Below are 21,382 nucleotides of genomic sequence, written 5' to 3'. Positions count from 1 at the left end.
TCTTTGAAGCGAAAGGAGGACTTTTCCCAGCTTTAACGGGAGAGCCCATGCTGGAGGAAACACCCCTGTTGGCGGCGCAAATGCCTTACCAACAACAGAATCAGTACCCTGTTGGCAATCAGTATCCTCCGCGCTCTGTGCCATACCCTCGCCAGGGCCCACAAAATGATCAAGCATGTTTCCATTGTGGTGGCTTTGGCCACTGGAAGGCTAACTGCCCACAAAGGAGAGAAAATTATAGAGGTAAAAAGGGAAACAGGGGAGCTTATAGAGGTCAAAACCCTAACTGGAATGACAATAGACAGATAGCCCAGTACCCACAGTGGAACCAACAGGCACAATCTCAAAACCAACCACAGCAGCTACAAGCTGGTGCCGGGCCTCTTCCCTCTCCCCAAATACCGGTACAATGGCCAAACAGACAAAACCCATAGGGAGGCCCGGAGCGTATCCCGTCCTTAGTTCTTTGCTCTTATTCTGGCACTTGGCAGGCTTTACCTATTATAAACCTTGTTATAGAGGGGGTGGACATCGCACTCCTGACAGACACGGGGGCTACGACCAGCTCCTTGAACAACAAGGCTTTTGCCAGTAGGGCTATTACACAAGGACGCTCTGTGGGAATTAATGGGATACCAACATCACACGACATAACATCAGATTTAGAAATCTGTAACCAAGATGGCAAGTTCCTATGTAAATGTAGTTTTGCTCTGTTATTTACTTGCCCAGTCTCTTTGGCTGGTAGAGACTTACTATCCAAACTACGAATCAAAATAATTTTTGAGCCCAATGGCACCGTGTCAGTTAACTACTTGCCGTCGCCGCACCGTCATTTTACGTCCACAAGGTGGCTCTCCTAGGCGAGACCACGTAAATGGACGTCCTACCCTTTAGCCGCCACTAGGGGCGCACGCGCGCCGCCGGAGGGGCGCACGCGCGCCCCCCGCTCGCCCCCGACTCCCGTGCGTGTGCCCGGCGGGCGCGATCGCCGCCGGGCACACGCGATCGCTCGGTACAGAGCGGGGAACGGGAGCTGTGTGTGTAAACACACAGCTCTCGTTCCTGTCAGCAGGGGAAATGCTGATTTTCTGTTCATACAATGTATGAACAGAAAATCAGTGTTTCCCCAAGTGAGGCCACCCCCCCCCCCACAGTAAGAACACACCCAGGCATACTTAACCCCTTCCCCGCCCCCTAGTGTTAACCCCTTCACTGCCAGTGGCATTTTTATAGTAATCTAATGCATTTTTATAGCACTGATCGCTATAAAAATGCCAATGGTCCCAAAAATGTGTCAAAAATGTCCGAAGTGTCTGCCATAATGTCGCAATACCGAAAAAAAAATCGCCGATCGCCGCCATTACTAGTAAAAAAAATATTAATAAAAATGCCATAAAAATACCCCCTATTTTGTAAACGCTATAACTTTTGCGCAAACCAATCAATAAACGCTTATTGCGATTTTTTTTACGAAAAATATGTAGAAGAATACGTATCGGCCTAAACTGAGGAAAAAAAATGTTTTTTTATATATTTTTGGGGGATATTTATTACAGCAAAAAGTAAAAAATATTCATTTTTTTCAAAATTGTCGTTCTATTTTTGTTTATAGCGCAAAAAAAAAAAAACGCAGAGGTGATCAAATACCACCAAAAGAAAGCTCTATTTGTGGGAAAAAAAGGACGCCAATTTTGTTTGGGAGCCACGTCGCACGACCGCGCAATTGTCTGTTAAAGCGACGCAGTCCCGAATCGCAAAAAGTACTCTGGTCTTTGGGCAGCAATATGGTCCGGGGGGTAAGTGGTTAAATCACCAGACTGTGATGTGTCAGTGCAGAAACGGGTGGACATCAGATCTTTCTTTGTGGCTCTACCCCCACCAGTAGGTCAGCATAAAATATGGGCAGAGTCCAAAGATTCTGTGGGTTTCCTAAATTGCACACCCTACCGGCCGACAATCAGACAGGGATGTCTCCCCATTTTTCAGAAACAATATCCCCTGTCTGAGGAGAAGTTGAATGGTATAGACCCACAGATAGAATTATTTTTACAAAAGGGCATACTGACTCCAGTCATCAGTCCTTGGAACACACCCATTAACCCCGTAAGAAAGGCAAACGGAACATGGCGCTTGGTACAAGATTTAAGGCCCTTGAACAAATGCATTACACCTCTACCTCCCCTCGTTGCAGATATTAGCACCATCTTTGCTCCTCTGACACCAGAACACAAATGGTATACGGTGATAGACCTTGCCAATGCATTTTTTAGTGTGCCCGTTGATGCTGCTAGTCAGCCCCTCTTTAGCTTCTCATGGAAACGTGGCCAGCTAACATGGACCAGGTTACCGCAAGGCTTTGTGGATAGTCCAGCCGCCTTCAGCATGGTGTTAAATCAATCCCTGACTGACTGGGTACCTGAACATGGTTCAGTTCTGATCCAATACGTGGACGATCTTCTAATAGGAAATGGGACAGAAATTGGCTGTAGTAATGACTCTGTGAATCTGTTAGACCACCTCGCTGACAAGGGTCACTTAGCATCTTTCAAGAAGGTGCAGTGGTGCTCGTCTCGGGTGGAATACTTGGGAGCGGTCATCTCGGAAGGTGCCAGGCTGGTATCCCCTGCCAGAGTAGAGGCCATATCGGCACTGAGCAGACCGAGCGACAAGCGCTCACTGCTGTCTTTCCTAGGCTCAATAGTGTACTGTAGGCAATGGATTCCAGACTGTTCATTTCATGACTCAGTCCTTAGGAAGGCTACACTCGCCACAGCCCCCAAACAAATTACCTGGACCCCTGAGATGGTCACTGCCTATGACATGCTGGTGCGTTCACTTCGTAATGCACCCGCTTTGGGGCTGATACAACATGGTAGGCCTTTTTCACTGTATTGTCTCGTTATGGGGAATACCATGGCTGCTGTTCTGACTCAGGAGCATGGTGGTAAGCAAAGACCTGTAACGTATATTTCAAAAAAACTACCTGTTCAGGTTCAGGGTATGCCCGCTTGTCTTCAGGCACTGGCCGCCTGTGCCTTGGCAGTACAGGCGGCAGAGAAACTTGTTCTAGCATCACCCATGACCCTTTTTACAACTCACACTGTCACACAACTGATGCAAAACATGAACACGCAACATATGACAGCACAGAGGTTAAGTGGGTACGAGATAATTCTCTTAAACACACAAAATTTAGAGATTAAAACTTGTCCATCCACTACTCCTATAGTACGGTTTCTGCATTCCCTCCTTAAATTAATGCCTGAATCAGAACCAGTGCCAGAGCATAATTGCGAAGACCTAATTTCCCAAACAACCTCCCCAAGAGCTGATTTAAGGGAGAACCCCCTAGAAGGGGGCATTGACATATATGTGGACGGGAGTTGTACGCGCCCCGATGATAAAACCTACCGTACTGGTTATGCAGTTGTCCAGCTTCCTAACATTATTCATGAAGCAAAACCCTTAGTCGCAAAATCTGCACAGGAGGCTGAACTTACTGCATTAATACGTGCCTGTCAGCTGTTTACAAACCAAATTGTAAATATATATACCGACAGTCGGTACGCTCATGGAATCGTATTCGATTTTGGGAAGATTTGGCAGAGACGCGGCTATCTAACCGCAGAAGGAAAACCGATAGCACACCAAACCCTTATTGAAACATTACTAGATGCCATACACCTGCCTAAAGCGATTGCAGTGATTAAAGTGAAAGCTCATACTACGAGTAGGACCACGGAAGCACTTGGCAATGCATTTGCTGATAAAGTAGCCAAACAAGCAGCGGATACTATCCCTGCACAAGACACCCCTGTGACCTCTATGTTTTACATGAATGATTTTAGTGCACCAGACTTCAAAACTACGGTTATGCTTTTACAGTCCATGGCTTTGCCCATTGATATCTCTGACTGGATGCAGCATAATTTGGCCAAAGATCCCTCGGGTCTTTGGACAAATAAGGAGGGAATCATGGGTATTCCTAAGTCTGTGGCACCATTGATCATCTCATACATTCACGGTCCATGTCACATAGGCCGTAAGCCCATCTTAAAACAGTACAGAGACCATTTTCAAACAGAAGGACTCATAAAAATAATACAAGACTTTGTAAGCTCATGCGTTACATGCGCACAAAATAATGTACAGGGAAAGGCAATGGGAAGACACGGAAATTTGCCCCCTCCATTAGGACCTCTTACAGACTTACAAATAGACTTTACGCATATGCCAAAACAGAAAGGAAATGTAAAATATCTTTTGGTAATTGTGGATAAATTTTCCGGGTGGGTAGAAGCAGTGCCCACTACTGGGGAAACGGCAGGAATAGCGGTACGAGCTATTATAAATAATTGGGTGAGTCGATTCGGACTCCCAGTGAATATCTGGTCTGACCAGGGACCAGCTTTTGCCTCTAGACTCACACAGGAATTCTCTAAGATTTTGGGGATACAATGGAAATTGCACATCCCTTATCACCCTCAGAGTGCGGGAATTGTCGAACGGATGAATAGGAATATTAAGGATAAACTGAATAAAGCTACTCAAGGTACTATGAAAAATTGGTCCTTATATCTCCCAGGTGTACTTTACCAGATAAGGGTCACTCCTAATTCTAGAGGGTATTCCCCTTTTGAGGTACTCATGGGACACCCTCCAGCTGAGAATAGTGTAGGAAAGGATAATGATTTGTTTTCTCAACAGGAAACTTGGATGAAACATCTGGTAAGTACTATTCAACATACCCAAGAAGGAGTTGCTGTCACCTTTTCTCCTCTTTCCACAGATCCAACTCACCCTTTTATACCTGGAGATGAGGTATTGGTTAAGCAGTTGGCCGTAAGAAGAAAGACGGGCCCCATTTACCAAGGCCCCTATACGGTGGAAAAGGTCTCCCGGACAGCCGTAAAGGTTGAAGGCCTAGGACCATGGATTCATGCGAGCAGATTGAAAAAGGGTCCCTTGAAGATAAAGACCCCAGAAGCCCCGATGGCTCCCCCCTTGGAGCGAGGGCTCGAGAACAAGGAGGACACAAAGCTAGAAGCCCCGATGGCTCCCCCCTTGGAGCGAGGGCTCAAGAACAAGGAGGACGCAAAGCCAGAGACCCTGATGGCTCCCTCCATAGAGCAAGGGTCCGGGAAAACCAGCACTTAACTGCCAATCAGGTGTACAATAGAATGATAAGAGGAGGGAAATACTGTGGACTATTGCTTATATTGTTTGTGGTGACTGCTACGGGGGTTTGCTACTTCACCCCAGGTTGCCATGGGATACATGGAATGCATGAGGTGGGAAAAGGCAAAATTGGTATAGTGAGTGATCCCAGGAAAGTAAATATCCTTGGGATCAGAGGAGGGAATTGAAAGGAATGTGAAATGATGGAATATTATGTCTGACATTAGCTACTCCATTTTGAGATCTAGGATTCCATTTTATATAATATAGGTCTCTCTGTGGAGACATTTCAATATGTACTTTTTGTTTTTTTGCTTTTAATCTAACATTTAAGTTTTGCGGTTTTCATAAATAGAATATGTGATAGATGGCTAGTTCCGGAGCAGGCATTCTGTATGCAAGTAACGTGTTATTCTGTCTTTAAAGTTTAACAATTGTTCCTTAAAATCCTCTGAAATCTGTAAGATTGAAACTGTGAACTTGTTCCCCTTTTTCTACATTAGGGGGAGGAGATTTCTTTAACTCTCTGTATGTGTGTATAAGAGCTCTGTCGAAAAATATAGCAATTTGCAATTATCGATACAACATAAGTGTATGTGTCATCATTGTCTCGCTAGCGAGGGAATCTCACCTGTCCAAGGTCCAGCCTAGGCAACAGAACCAGAACCGAACCTAACAGACACAACACTGACAACCGAATAGTGTCTGGTACAGGAAGACTGAGCTGTTATGACAGCACAGCGGCTAACGAGGACAAAGCTGTCGCCGCCTCGGAGGCGGCCATTTTGTTGGCTAGTATTGGAGCGGAGTAAGAATCTCTGCTCATAATATCCTGCACCGGACTCTATTTGGTTGCCAGCTTTGTGTCCAACCACCAATTCGTCAAAAACTCCAATTACTGTTGGTTTAAAATAAACCAGAAATTACGCAGTTAGAGTTTCTGATAGGTTGGAGAACTTAAAGGAATATATATTAATGCGCAACCTGAAAGTCGCATATCATGGTGACTAATGTGACACACAAAATTATATTGGTGTGATGTATGAAGGAATAAATATATTAATTAATTCCAAGAAATTGGGTGAAGGTGATTGGAAGGAACAAACAGCAATGTTATTGCAATAAACCTTCAACACTAGTGATAAAAGATCATATAAAGTCCATAAAAAACTAATTTTTCACATTCTTACTATTCCAACTAAATTATTTAATTGCAGCACCTTCCATTTATTTGAAGAAGGGCGAGTATAGCCTCATTTAAAATGTAATACTGAAATTAAAAGTGTACCCTCATCCCAGTTGCAAATAGAAAAAATGGGAGAGTGGGTGGGGGGATAGTTGCTGAAGCTAGACCCAATATGACAGCCTGATGAAGCGGAAAACCCGCGAAACTAGTAGACTTCGACCAATCCTGGATTTGTACAATTGTTTTGCATTTTTAATCAAATAAACCTTCTTACACCATTATTGTTTATTGCATTTTATCAGTACCAAGACAGTCCCCCCCAACACACTGAGTGGGTCATATTGGGTCTAGCTTCAGCAACTATCCCCCCACCCACTCTCCCATACCTTCCATTTATTCATTTTAACCCTTGCCTTTGATCAAGTCATACGTGAGGTTTTGTGTGACAGATTCTTTGCACCTGGTAGCACACTTTCTTTGGGATAGCCCGGATCAACTCCACTTACAGGTTGGAGAACTTGACAGAACACCGGTCGGAACCAGTTAAAGTAACCTTGAATGCCTACATAGTAACACAGTTACACTGTGTTAGATGTAAATGGATCATTTACAATTTGTAAATGGATAATTGTTTTTGTCAGTTTGCCTTTCTACAGGTTACAATGCACCTGAAGGCTTTTTGGCTAAGGCCTATAATGATTTACAAATTTGATTACCTAAAACTTATATGACATCTCTCACGAGAATGTGAAGACAAGCACCAATCTAACAGAATAAGTTTACATGTGGGTATTGGGACCTAAACAAAACAATGTATTGCAGGCCATTGGACTTGAAGTTACAGTACAGGAAATATATACATTAGTCTTTCTGAAATAAAACAAAATACACTTTGGCAGACATCTATCAAGTAAATTAATGAGAAATATAGCCAATTAGACAAGCCACCAAACTGTTAGGCCCCGTACACACGAGAGGATCGATCCGCTGAAATTGATCCGCGGATCGGTTTCAGTGGATAGATCCGCTGGTGTTTACGATCCAGCGGATATTTATCCGGGGATATATTTCGGGCCGACCGATTTCCAGCGGATAAAAATTTCTTAGCATGCTAAGAAATCTATCCGCTGGAATCGGCTCCAGCGGATCGATCCGGTGGTCTGTACAGACTCACCGGATCGATCCGTCCGAACCCATCCCTCGCATGCGTCGTAATGATTCGACGCATGCGTGGAATTCCTTATATGACAGCGTCGCGCACGTTCCCGCGTCATCATCGCGGCGATGGCGCGACACGTCATCGCGATGGGAATTCGGCGCAGATTTCGATCCGATGGTGTGTACACTCCATCGGATCAAAATCCTCAGAGGATTTATCCGTGGAAACGGTCCGGAGGACCATATCCGTGGATAAATCCTATCGTGTGTACTAGGCCATAGAGAGTTACACAGGTCTGGGATGATCAGTGTTTATGAGACGGACTCAAAACAGACATACAATTAGGAAGTGGTCAGGGGAAGGTTGTATTCTAACATGGTGCTACTTTAGGAAAGATGGGGGGTGAATTTAATGAAACTGCCTAATTATCATAAATCTGTCTCACAATATGTCAAGCTGCTCCTGCTCGTTGAATTGATAACATTGACAAATGCCCCCCTTGTGTCTATAAAACTGAAGAGATATGGCTATATGAGAGGCTCAGCCCACACTAAAATTATATTGCAGTTTTAATTGGATGTTGGTCTGTTGTGAGAAAAAAAAAGGCATGTGTATTCTATGCATCCCAAATCCATAAATACCATGTGGCAATTATGTGAAAATAAAAAAATCTAAATAAGTGAGACCTAATAAATCGCAAAAATAAAATATACCCTGCTGTATAACACATCACATACAATGTGCATCCAGTGACTGTCTGTGAAATCAACAGACCTTAAACCAAAATTAGATTAGAACATAGTGTACAATGAAAGATAAGTATAACTGTACAATAAACGTCTCTCTGTGCCTTAATCAGAAAAAATATAAAAACCCCCACAGTGACACACAAGTGAGGCTTTAAATCTCCAAATATACTACAGACTGCCCTCTGTGATAGCCTCTATGGAATGTGGAGAACACGTATGAACATTTAAATCCAAATATAAAGATTCTTCACAATGATGAAGTGTGAGTCTTTTTAACACTCAAAATTGTCGACTGCTGCACACTCTATTCTGTGATAGCCTCCACCAACAAGTGCTCTTATGGATGGACCTTCGCCTCAATAGTTGGAACCCTGAAAAGTAAGGAGGTCACACACACATGAAAACCATTGACACGTACCTGGTTATAGAGCTTGACAGTATCAGTGCTGTGCACAACAAGACGAGCACCTGCAGGCCTGTGTGAGCCCCAGAACTTCATTTTTAGTATGGCCTACACTTCCCTGACAATCATACTCTGATCACTGGCAAGGTTTCTCTGATTCAGTGCTCTGTCAGGCAAATAGGATCTCAAACACAAGAAAAAGGCTCAGTAGTGCCCTCTATTACAATATTTTTTTTAAAGCGGAGGTTCCACTCGCGATTTTTTTTTAAGTCAGCAGCTACAAATACTGTAGCTGCTGACTTTTACTAAGGACAAATACCTGTCCTAGGCGCCCGCGGTGGTGGCCCCCCAAGGCCAATCTCACGATCCTGGCAGCTCCCTGCGCTGCCATACTTACTGAGGGAAACAGGCAGTGGAGTGCAAGTCTTGCGGGGCTTTTGTGAATGGGTGGCTGCTATCTGGGATACACACAGTTCCCAGAAGGCAGCGCGCCCCATTCCCCAGAAGACACCACGAGGAGGACGAGGAAGAAGACCTGCCGCAGACTAGGAGTAGGCAGATTAGGAACATCCGCATAGCAACCGGCATTTCTGGTAAGTAAAAAAATAATTTTTTGCAGATTTTTGGTGTAATTATTTTTTTTAGGGTGGAACTCCACTTTAAATATAGCCCAAAATACATTAGAATCAACATAAGTCCCTGGAGTCCCCCTATAGCCTGGAATCCAAAGCCACAATGCTCCAATTGAACTCCGGATAGCATGGCAAAGTCACAGCTCCTCCCACATGACATGCTGCATCCTGATTGGACTTCCTTAGAGGAAGAGCCCTAAGTTAAAACAAGCTATGTAATCTCAAACCAGAAGAGACAGGGTTAACTAGAATAACAGAAGCTGCATATTAAATATATTTCAATAAACATGTTCCCCAACTAATATAACGGAAGGTGACCACTACACACATAGAGTAGCACAGACCTAGCTATCTGGCACTGTGCATGTGGCATAATTACCCTTTAGTAACAGACACATCTGTCATTAGCAGGACTTTTTTTCAGGGGGAACTTGGGGGAACTCAGTTCCACCACCTTTGGCTCAGACCCTTTGGTGCCTGCTCACCACAATCACTTGTAAACACAGAAGTCTGGTTTCTGTGACAGCTCTGCACTCTGTATGTAATGCAATTCTGGTATTTAATGCTTCTTTTAAGACCCTTCTACTGTTTGTGAAGTCTGAACGGGTCGTGGTTGAGTTCCTGCACCTATTTTCTGAGAATAAAAGCTCTGGTCATTAGGATTCAGAAATGCACTCAAAAAAGTTATGGACAGAGGCAATTAAACTGTTGGAACATAGGAATACTTGCTTAACAATCTCTGCTTCTGGTGTGCTACTGCTACAGCAGCAGTAGCAGCCTATGTATGTATAATCCCATGTGGCTGAGTTCTCGATCTACCTCTACTTTCTCCTTCTGGAGTTTCTAACCCAGAGAAACAGAGACAGGAAGTGATGTATATAAATAATCTCAATTAACATTAAGCAGCAGAGCCACTTACAGACAGTAGAGGGCAACAGATTTCTACAAGTATTGTCATTGTGCTATATTTCTCAGAGATTGGCTGGAGAAATTTGCAGTGAAAATAAAATGTAAAGTTGAAATACATTTAAATCAAATTTCCTCAGCATTTTTTATTCAGATTTGCTCTATGGGGTCTACAGCACATATTAGGGTTTTGCCCCAAATTCACACAACTTTACATATTTTTCTAACATACCGTAATCCTATGTGAAAAATGTATAAAATTTGAGTAAAAACTGTTGGAAAATATTGTAAAGTACAGTTGTATGTAAGGCGAATCTGTATTTATTGGCTATTGGCGCCACAAGGACCCTGGACTCACTTCATAGAAATTTCAGCCACCGGTTGTTTATGAGAAGCCCCACCATATTGTATCCTATTCTCACACACATTATTCAGGCTTAAAGGAGCAGTAAAGGAAATTGCTGAAATGACTGTTTACAGGGTATAGAGAAATAATAGTTAACTGATTGCTTTTAAAAATGATTAAAAATAGATAAAAATCAATCATATAATGTGCCTGCAGTTTAGTTTCGTTTTTAAACAGTTTCATGTTTCTGTGAAGTACAGAGACACACAGAACAAAAACAAACAAACAAACACAGGGCAGTGTTTGTTTTTAAAATGAATCTGATTGGTTCTGAGGAGTTTTAGACACACAGTAATCACACCTCCTTGATCATGGACCACAGTGAAAAGCTAGCATGAGTTTTTTCATAAGGAGCCAGACAAGCAGGAAGTGTGGAGATCAGAGAAGGATTACAGCTACTTCAAAGCAAAAACGAACAATGAGGACATGAAACCAGGACTTCAGTAAGGTAAAGGAAGCTATTTAGCTAAAAAAATTCCTTTAGTGACCCTTTAAGGCTCCATTTAAAGTGAATTTTCAACACTTTACTGCAACTCTTCCCAAATGCATTTCCATCATAACAGTGTATCTCCACAGAATCACTAATAGAGTCTATAGTGCAGAACACCAATGCCACAACAGTGTAAAAACAAAATCAAAAATCCTCAAGAGCTCAACCATGAATCATAGCAAGAAAAACAGTTAGATGATGAGTAATAAACAACAAGACCCAGTGCAGCTGGCAAAGGCCATCTGGAAATGTAGCTTGTAAACCACTTTAAAGAAAGTCAGGGCTCAATGGGTTAATGAAGAAAATTACTGTCAAAAGGGGCTCAAAGATAATGAAAACAATTGTATTTATTCAATGCTTGTTGAAATATGTGGAAAAATGTCAATAAAAGAATACAAATTATGCAAAGCTTACGATTCCTCTGCAGGTCACCATGGCAGTGAGGAGCCAATGATATCCAAAGTGCCAACAGTGGGGCATGGGGGAGCCAATCACTGTGCTGTCACAGATGTACTGCAAAGGAAAGTGTATGGGGGATCCACTTGCTGAAGGTGGAACATAATGTTGCTTGCTCTGTTCGCATCTGCCCAGCTGGGCTGGCCATACACTATAGCATTGTGTTTATATCCTGAGGGCAACTAAGTACAGGTGGGCCTGCTTGTCTTAAGGAAAAGGGGGCTGCTATAGGTGAAGTGCACAGTAGCCAGATATAGTGTCTGATCACCTACGTTGGGGTAGACGTGACATTCGTGACACTGTGGACTTAAAGGGGAGGTTCACCCTATAAAAAAATTCTAACACTACATCCAGCCCAGTTCTGCATATAAAATTACACTGACTTTTTTTTTTTTTTTGCCGTAGATAGCGTTTAGCCTTAGAATTCACCGCGGCTTCCAGGTAGGGAATTCCACGGGAGTGGGCGTTCCTATTGACATGCTAAACGACGGCGCACATAGCGCGTCACGACTTCCCGAGAGCCAAGCCGACCCGAGCTTCTTTCGGGAAGTCGTGACGGGCTGTGTGCGCCGTCGTTTAGCATGTCAATCAATTGGCATGTCAATAGGAACGCCCACTCCCGCAGGATTCCCTACCCGGAAGCCGCAGTGAATTCTAAGGCTAAACGCTACCTACGGCGAAAAAAAAAAAAAGGTCACTGTAATTTTATTTGCTGAACTGGGCTGGATGTAGTGTTAGAAATTTTTTATAGGGTGAACCTCCCCTTTAAAACAAGAGATGGTCAGAGACTGAGGACATGTTACAACAGATGGTTAAAGACTGTAAACATGAAACAAGAGATGATCAGAGACTACAGATGAGATACAAAAGATGTTCAGAGACTGTGGATATTATTTAGGAGATTGTCATAGATGGCAGACATGCTAAAAGAGATATTCAGAGGCTGCATGATTGATATAAGGAATGATTAGAGAATGTTAGAGAATGTTAGAGAATCTGGGCATAGTACAGAAGATGTTCAGAGACAGCAGACATGATACAAGAGATGTTTAGGGACTGCAGATGTGATAGAATACATGGTCAGAGACTACAGACATCACACAGGAGATAATCAGGGACTGCAGACATTGTATTAGAGATAGTCAGGACTAGGAACATGCTGCAGGAGATGGTCAGAGACTGTGAAAATGCTAAAGACCAGGGGAAATACTCCAGTAGACACTCATAGACTGGAGACTTATGACATGAGGCTGCTAAAAATCACTGCCAAAATAAGGCAATAGTGAACCACAAATTAACGTCTTCAGGGACCCCCAGGGCCCCACAGAAAGTGCCAAAAGACTGCAAGCAGCCCCCAGGCCACAGGTTGGGAACCAGGGTTTTAAGAAAATAATGTTACTGTAAAAAACAGGATAAATTGACAATTGCTGTCCATAGTTCTGAAATTGTGTGAAACACAGTTTCAGCATAATGCATAGCAAATTCTGGAACCTCCACTATTATATTACCAGCCCACATGCTGGGTGAATGGGAGAAAATAATGACAGCTGAGCATGAAACAAAGAGAGAGGGAGAGAAAACCCTTTTAGGTTTTTGTTAAAGGGATGCTGCTTAGTGGAAAGCAGTAGGGCTTAGTGCATGCAGGAATCCAGCTTAAAGAAATGTTAAGAGACATTTAATATCTGATTATGAGTTTGTCCCCACTATGCCAGTCAGAAAGGATAGCATTATGGAGAATGAATATTGCAGAAAACTAAAACAGTGATAAGGCAGCGCTACAAACCTCTACTGAGGTAACATTGTATAGAATGAAAGTAGATGATAGTGATAAAAGTATGCTACATTTACTATGGTGTGAGCACTTCCATAGGTGTGCGCAGCCTAATGCATATATATATATATATATATATATATATATATATATATATATATATATAAATTGTGACAGGAAGTCAGGTAAATCTGTGGGTGTTGTCACAGCCAGAAAGATTTAGGGGATTGGAAAACTTCAGCTGTTCAGAATGAGGCAATTAGGCCTCTATAAGTAATCCAGAGGATTACTACTGATTGCTGCATCCTGAGGCTTTCTGAGTGAAGGAGAGCAGTGAACAGAAATACTTCTGAAGAGGTGAGGTGCTGTTGATTTTTCTGTGTGATAAAAATCAAAAAGAGACTATTGTTTTCTGCTGTAGGACCAGCAGTGTCTGCCCAGCACTAGGCTGTGCGAGACTCTATAGAGGTTCCTGTGTGGTGAAGGTAGACGCCCCAAGTGGCCAGGGTTTATTTTATGTTTGATTTTGTTTATGCTGTTTGTGTGCTTGCACTTGTTTCCAGCAAGATGGAAGAATAAACCAAAATCTTTGCTTTCAACTGTCTTCGGCTGTTTCTCTGTATAAATCGGTGTGTAGTGAACCCATCCAGGGGGTCACACACCCCGCTACCGAGCTAATCCCTTACAATATATATATATATATATATATATATATATATATATATATATATATATATATATAGGGCCGGATTCACAGACAACTTACGCCGACGTATCTGTTGATACGCTGCGTAAGTTGTAGTATGCGCCGTCGTATCTATGTGCTGTATTCAGGAAACCAGATACGCCTGAATTTCGTATCTTCGTATGCATATTTACGCTGGCCGCTAGGGGCGCTTCCGTTGATTCACGAACGTACTTGCGCCCGTCGCAGTAAGCTACATCGTTTACGTAAGGCGTACGTTTGTCGTAAAGTTATCCCACCTAAAGCAGGGGTAAGTCATGTTAAGGTATGGGCGCGGGAACAGCGTCGTATTTTACGTTGTTTACGTAAGTCGTACGTAGGTTACGTTCACGTCGTACACATTGAGCCGTCGTTCCTTAGGGAGTATATGCGACGTGATTCTGAGCATGCGCGCGCATGCGCCGTTCGTTCGCCCATTCATTTACATGGGGTCACGGTTAATTATAATACAACACGCCCACTACCTTCCAAATTTGAATTAGGCGGGCTTACGCCGGCCCATTTACGCTACGCCGCCGTAACTTAGGGAGCAAGTGCTTTGTGAATACTGCTTTTGCCTCTCTATGTTACGTCGGCGTAGCGCATATGAGATGCGCTACGCCCGCTCAAACATACGCCACTGACTGTGAATCTGGCCCATACTGTATATACATACACACACTCTTCTGAATAAATGTAATAAACATTTTAAAGAGTATTAAAACATGGACATTATCAATAGGACAGTGGACAATGCCAAAAGAGCAGTGATGATGTTCATTAGAGCAGTGTGAGGTGTCAGTAGGGCAAAAGTTGGTGTCAGTTGAACAGTAGATGGTGTCAGTCATCACAGCAGTGGATGGTGCTAGTAGGGCAGTGAACAGTGTCAGTCGTTTTTTAATTCTATTTTATTTTTTTACAATTTAAAAATAAATAAAAATGTCCAATCTTTTTAATAGCCCAGTTGGGTCTAAACAGACGCATGATGTCTCGTTTTTGAGACAAAGAAGGGCACTGAGGACAGAGCGAATCTGCGTCACATGAGGTGACTAGGGTGTACCTAGGTACAACTGCCACACCCATTGCACATGCCTATGGACACTTCTGGAGGAATAATGGGTAAAATTAGCAAGCAGTGGTGCAAGCACAATGCTCGCACTGATCTTCTTAACATAAAAATGCAACAGATGCTGCTCCTAATCAACAACGTTTCACAATCCTCTTTGTTATTTAGGAATGATCAGTTTTCTGTTCTGTAGATTTGGTAGATAGGGCACACAGCACAGAAAATGGGAACGTTGGCACTGCATTCTCTGATCTCTTTGCCTGAGGAAGAGCAGGTTAAGCATGCATGCACTGCTTGTGTATTGTGTACTGGGAAACAGTCTAATTTCATATGGTAATTAGGTACAGACCTGAACTACTTTTTATTTTGTCACCCTAAAATAGAAACTAAGGGCCAGATCCACAGCCAGCCGGTGTAACTTAAATATTCGGATTTAAGTTACACTGCCGGAAAATTTCTACCTAAGTGCCCGATCCACAAAGCACTTACCTAGAAATTTTCGGCTGTGTAACTTAAATCCGGCCGGCGCAAGGCGTTCCTAATTCAATGGGGCGAGTCCCATTTAAATTAGGCGCGCTCCCGCGCCGGCCGTACTGCGCATGCTCACAACGTCATTTTCTCGACGTGCTTTGCGCGGTTTTACGTTGCACCGGGTTTTGAGAATCGCGACGGGCGTAAAAAAAAAAATACGAGCTGCCGCGGGAAAAAAAAAATTTGAAAAAAAAAGACGGCGACGCGGGATAGAAGGGTCTACTTTTACAAGGCCTAAACAGTTTAGGCCTTGTAAAAGCAGCCCTAATATTGCGACGGCAAACTAATACTTCTGGAGAAAAAACGAAGTGTAAAAGCTTCGTGGATCTCCGTAAGTGCTAATTTGCATACCCAAAGCGGCATTTCGACGAGAAATGCCCCCAGCGGCGGCTGCGGTACTGCATCCTAAGATCCGACGGTGTAAGTCCCTTACACATGTCGGATCTTCTCCCTATCTATGTGAAACTGATTCTGTGGATCAGTTCCATAGATAGAAACAGGGATACGACGGCGTATCAGTAGATACGCCGGCGTATCCCTTTTGAGGATCTGGCCCTAAAGTGGGTCGTGCAGATAGACCTGAGACAGGACTATGTGCTCAGTTAGTGTGGCACATGCCACTTCTGACAGTTTCCTAAACCATTACAATGGCACAAGAAGCTTTAGTTACTTTCCTGGAATGTGTGTTTTGGGGAACTGTCAGCATCGCAGGGCAAACCTTGGGAAGTTGGGAAGATCTGCAAAGAATTCTGCTTGCTTTATTCCTGGTGGCAAAACCTTCCAGCAGCAAAAGAAAAAGTTACAGGGCTAGATTCAGATAGGTTAGCGGATCTCATTTACGATACGCCGCCGCAAGTTTTTGAGGCAAGTGCTTTATTCAGAAAGCACTTGCCTGTAAATTTGCGGTGGCGTATCGTAAATCCCCCGGCAGAATTCAAATTCCGCGGGTAGGGGGCGTGTAAAATTTAAATCGGGCACGTCCCCGCGCCGAAAGAACTGCACATGCGCCGTCTGTAAAATTTCCCAGCGTGCATTGCTCTAAATGACATCGCTAGGACGTCATTGGTTTCGACGCGAACGTAAATTACGTCCATCCGTATTCACGAACGACTTACGCAAACGACGTAAAAAATTCAAATTCGACCCGGGAACGACAGCCATACTTAACATAGGATATGCCGCATATAGCAGGGGTAACTATACGCCGGAAAAAGCAGAACGCAAACAACGTAAAAAAAAAGTGCCGGGGAGTCGTTCGTTTTTGAATCGGCGTAACTCCTCATTTGCATATTCCTTGCGTATACAAACGTAATTGCAGCCTAAGATCCGACGGTGTAAGTCACTTACACCTGTTGGATCTTAAGGATATCTATGCGTAACCTGATTCTATGAATCAGGCGCATAGATACGACGGCGTATCAGGAGATACGCCGGCATATCTCTTTTCTGAATCCGGCCCACAGTCTCTGTTTATACGTCACAGAGTGAAGGACTGATAATCAGAAAGAAACATTTAGCTAGATTCAGGTAGGCAGGCGTATTGTTGCGGCGGCGTAGTGTATCGTGTTTACACTACGCCGCCGTAAGTTAGCGAGGTAAGTACATGATTCACAAAGTACTTGCCTGCTAAGTTACGGCAGCGTAGCGTAAATCGGGCGGGCGTAATGGCGCCTAATTCAAATTTAGCTGAGGGGCGTGTTTTATGGTAATGGGGGGTGACCTTACGTGATTGACGTATTTTACGAACGGCGCATGTCCGCCTACATATGCCAGTGTGAATTGCGGCAAAGTACGTCGCACGGTCCTATTGGTTTTGACGTGGACGTAAATTACGTAAATCCCTATTCACGGACGACTTACGCAAACGACGTAAAATTTTCGAATTTCGTCGCGGGAACGACGGTCGTACTTAACATTACTATTTCAGCTATTTGATGGAATAACTTTAGGCCTGATAATGCGTTACGTAAACGGCGTATCTGTACTGCGTCGGCCGGGCGTACATTCTTGAATAGGCGTATCTAGTGATTTACATATTCTACGCCGACCGCAATGGAAGTTCCACCTAGCAGTCAGCCTAAAAATTACACTCTAGGATACGACGGTGTAAGACACTTACGCCGCTTGTATCTGAGCCTAATTTAAGCGTATCTGGTTTCCAGAATACGCTTAAATTAGCGCCGGCGCAAATTCAGACTTAGGCCGGCGTATCTACTTATACGCTTGCCTAAGTCTTTCTGAATCCACCTAATTATGTGCCTAATTATGTGCTGTGAGCAGCTGGTCAGAACTGACCGCTAAGATCACCCCCCTCATCCAACTGCCTAATCTATGGATTTTGTGGCTAGCAAAGCCTCTGCCATTTGATAGTTGAGCGACAAAGCAAGAAAGCTGCCTGGCTGCAATGGTACATGCTGAGGAAGGGTATCTCAAGGTTCTTCCTCGTGTGGCGCCCACTATTGGGGTAGCCATTCCACGACACCCCCGCATATGGCCCTTCTGGCCGGGGTGTGCGTGGGCAGCAGTGTTCCTGGTTCCGGGACAAACGTTGGCCCAGAGCGATTGATCCACTATGTGGGCCCAATAATCGACTTGGTTCCCAATCTAGAGGGGGTCCCGAGTTGTCCGCCTTATTGAAGGCTGGTGTTCCAGGAGGGGCCTGTACATTCATCTGGGAGTACCTGAGTTCTGACAGGCTGGATGTTGATCGCCTTTTAGCTACTGACTGTGCAAAACTACCTGAAGGAGATCCGGTCCTGAATCTACTAGAGAGGATTCCGGACCATAATTGTCTCCAATCTTATAGGAGGGTCTGTGGCAGAGACTTAAACCTAAGTTCGAGTGACATCCTGGCTGCCAGACTGGTGAGAGAGGCCTGTCCAGGTGCGCTATACCCACTCCGGCTGGAGTGGCGAAGTAAAGTGTTGTTGGAAGCAGGACTGTTTCCCGTGTTCAGTTATACCTGGATCTACTGTCTCCTATATTAAATCCCTTCACCTCGCTACTGTTTAACCATTTTTTACCCGGATGGGTAATAAAAGCACAGAAAATGTGGACATTCCCTTTACTACAACTCTCATCAAGTACCCTAGACGGCAGAGATACATAGGTAACGTGCCACCCAAAACAAACCAGCAGATCCTTCGGGGGTAGTGCTACACGTGTCTGCACTTTTTCTGTAATATACATTTTTTAACACTTTGGTCAACCTGACATGTTCACCTTCAGTCTATGTATGGTCATTATCACTTAAAAAACGAATTAAGATGACCCATACTGTATGGGCCAGATTCACAGAAGAGATACGACGGCGTATCTCCTGATACGCCGTCGTATCTCTGAGTGTATCTATGTGACTGATTCATAGAATCAGTTACGCATAAATAGCCCTAAGATCCGACAGGTGTAATTGACTTACACCGTCGGATCTTAGGATGCAATACTTTGGCCGCCGCTGGGTGGACTTCGCGTAGTTTTCCAGCGTCGGGTATGCAAATAAGGTTTTACGGCGATCCACGAAGGTTTTCGCGTTCGTTACGTCGTCGCTAGTAATTTTTTCCCGTCGCAAAGTTAAGCCTGCTTTAACATGGCTTAACTTTAGATGAGCCATGTTAAAGTTTGGCTGTCGTTCCCGGGTCGAATTTCAAATTTTTATTTTTATTTGCGTAAGACGTCCGGGAATACGAAAGTACGTTACGCACGTCGCAGTGCAAAAAAATGACATCACTTCGCGCAAAGCACGGCAGGAATTTCAAAACGGAGCATGCGCAGTACGTTCTGCGTGGGAACGCGCCTAATTTAAATGGTACACGCCCCATTTGAATTAGGCGGGCTTGCGTCGGACGCCTTTACGTTACACCGCCGTAAGTTTACACGCAAGTGCTTGGTGAATCAGGCACTTGCGCTGAAAACTTGCGGCGGTGTAATGTATAGACGATACGTTACGCCGCCGCAAGTATATGTGAATCTGGCCCTATGTGTTTAGATATATGCATTTGGAGTTCCCCTTACCTATAGAACCTGCTTGTAAGCTTTGCACAGTGCCACTATTGTCTGCTTTTTGCAGGAACACAGAGTACACTGCATCAGCATTCTGAAGATAACCTTCACCTGTCATGTGCCATTTAAGCTTTGGGACCAGACTACAATTGCTAAAAAAAAAAACGCTGCTAATGAAATTATGACCTACAATATGTTGAAGCAAGGCATAAATTAAACATTTGGCTATGAGGGATGCTTCTGGCTTCCTAGCCTTAGTGGCTAATAGACTACATTACAAGGTTAATTTCACATTTCCTTATGGTATCAAAGCTCTTTAAAATAGTTGAAAAGATAGAAAAAGGGTTGCAGGGTATGAAGGGAAAAAATAAATTATTATCGTCTCAATATCAGAGAATGGTTTCATATTAAATTTAGTGTTGGTGATATATCCTGTGGCAAAAGACAATAATATTACAGTTTCAAGTGGTATTGAATTAGTATTTTTATCTTTATACAAAAAGTTACTTCCAAAGATCATGACGAAACTTACTTGAAAACTCAATTTAAAATAACACAATTTAATATTTTTTAAGCTTAACTGCAGCTTCTCTTAAAAATATACACTTGCAGGTCAAGCTGTGAGGGTTTTTTTTATAACTCTGATATAACTCTATTTTGTTAAATTACAGCCTTTAGTTCAATGTTTTTTTAATCTGAATTACCGTATTTATTGGCGTATAACACGCACCCTAACTTTAAGAGGGAAGTTTTTAGGAAAAAACATTTCACAACCCCCTGCGTATAACACGCAGGCACAGTTTACCCTCTATTTTCAGGGTAAAAAAGTGAGTGTTATACGCCAATAAATACAGTATATGTGATGGACCAGAACACAATACAGTAGTCTTAGTTGGTGAACTTAAATTAGAAAAATAGATATATAAAACTATTTTTCAGAAATAAAAAAATGATAATTGGCATGTGCGTATGTATTCACCCCCTTTGTTATGAAGCCCATACAAATCTCTGGTGCAACCAATTACCTTCAGAAGTCACATAATTATTGAAATGATGTCCACTTGTGTGCAATTATAATTCTACATGATCTGTCATGACATATACACACCTTTTTGAAAGGCCCCAGAGGCTGCAACACCTAAGCAAGAGGCAGCACTAACCAAACACCCATGACTGTGATTCTAAGAGAAGTCATGGGTAATGGGTGTTTGGGATAAGGGATATGGCAAAACCCAACTTGGTGGTTTCAAGTGAGAAGGTTCTTGGCTGCAGGGCAAAGTTAAGTTCACAAGAGTTTTTAAATGCACGGAACTTGTGCCGATTGCCTGTAAATCGCTCTGGTGCAGGAACTCAGGGTTCTGGTGGCGGCATAGCTCCTGTGGATGCGGAAACAGTCTGTTCGGACGTGGAGTAGCCAGGTGCTGTAGCAAGTGCATGAGTTGCTGAGGTGGAGGCTGTGGATTAGATGCGACCTTCCAGCTGAAGGTAGATTTCTTGCAGGGTGCTGACTGCCTGGGTAAGAGAGGCAAGTTGCAGGCATAGCGACTCCAGAGGCGAAGCCCCTCTCTCAATCACCGACATCTGGCTGAGTGGTTCTGTCAAGTACCTGGTGGTACTCTCACATACCTGGTGGAGATCGAGCTGTAGAGAGGGCTTCTCTTGCACCTCCTGTCCAACGCCCCTGGTAGAGATGACAGGGAGTGAGGGACACAGTGGCACGAGG

At 43.6% G+C, this 21,382-nt stretch overlaps 1 protein-coding gene across 1 annotated transcript; it reads left to right on the top strand.

The window, feature by feature from the left end:
- Nucleotides 1-564: 564 nt before the first annotated feature.
- On the top strand, nt 565-5,479 carry LOC120940275 (protein NYNRIN-like). Its single transcript, XM_040353036.1, has 2 exons — nt 565-806; nt 1,807-5,479. The coding sequence occupies exon 2, from the start codon at nt 2,386-2,388 to the stop codon at nt 5,158-5,160; it is 2,775 nt and encodes a 924-aa protein (XP_040208970.1). The 5' UTR covers nt 565-806; nt 1,807-2,385; the 3' UTR covers nt 5,161-5,479.
- Nucleotides 5,480-21,382: the final 15,903 nt, after the last annotated feature.

The sequence above is a fragment of the Rana temporaria genome, chromosome 5, assembly GCF_905171775.1.
Source record: "Rana temporaria chromosome 5, aRanTem1.1, whole genome shotgun sequence".
In the NCBI taxonomy this organism is placed as follows: Eukaryota; Metazoa; Chordata; class Amphibia; order Anura; family Ranidae; genus Rana; species Rana temporaria.
The sequence above is the reverse complement of the archived record's forward strand: the minus strand, read 5'-3'. Positions and strand labels throughout refer to the sequence as shown.

Bases quoted from the DNA above. Each gene is read 5' to 3' on its own strand.
- LOC120940275 (XM_040353036.1), top strand. From the start codon at position 2,386: ATGGTGTTAAATCAATCCCTGACTGACTGGGTACCTGAACATGGTTCA.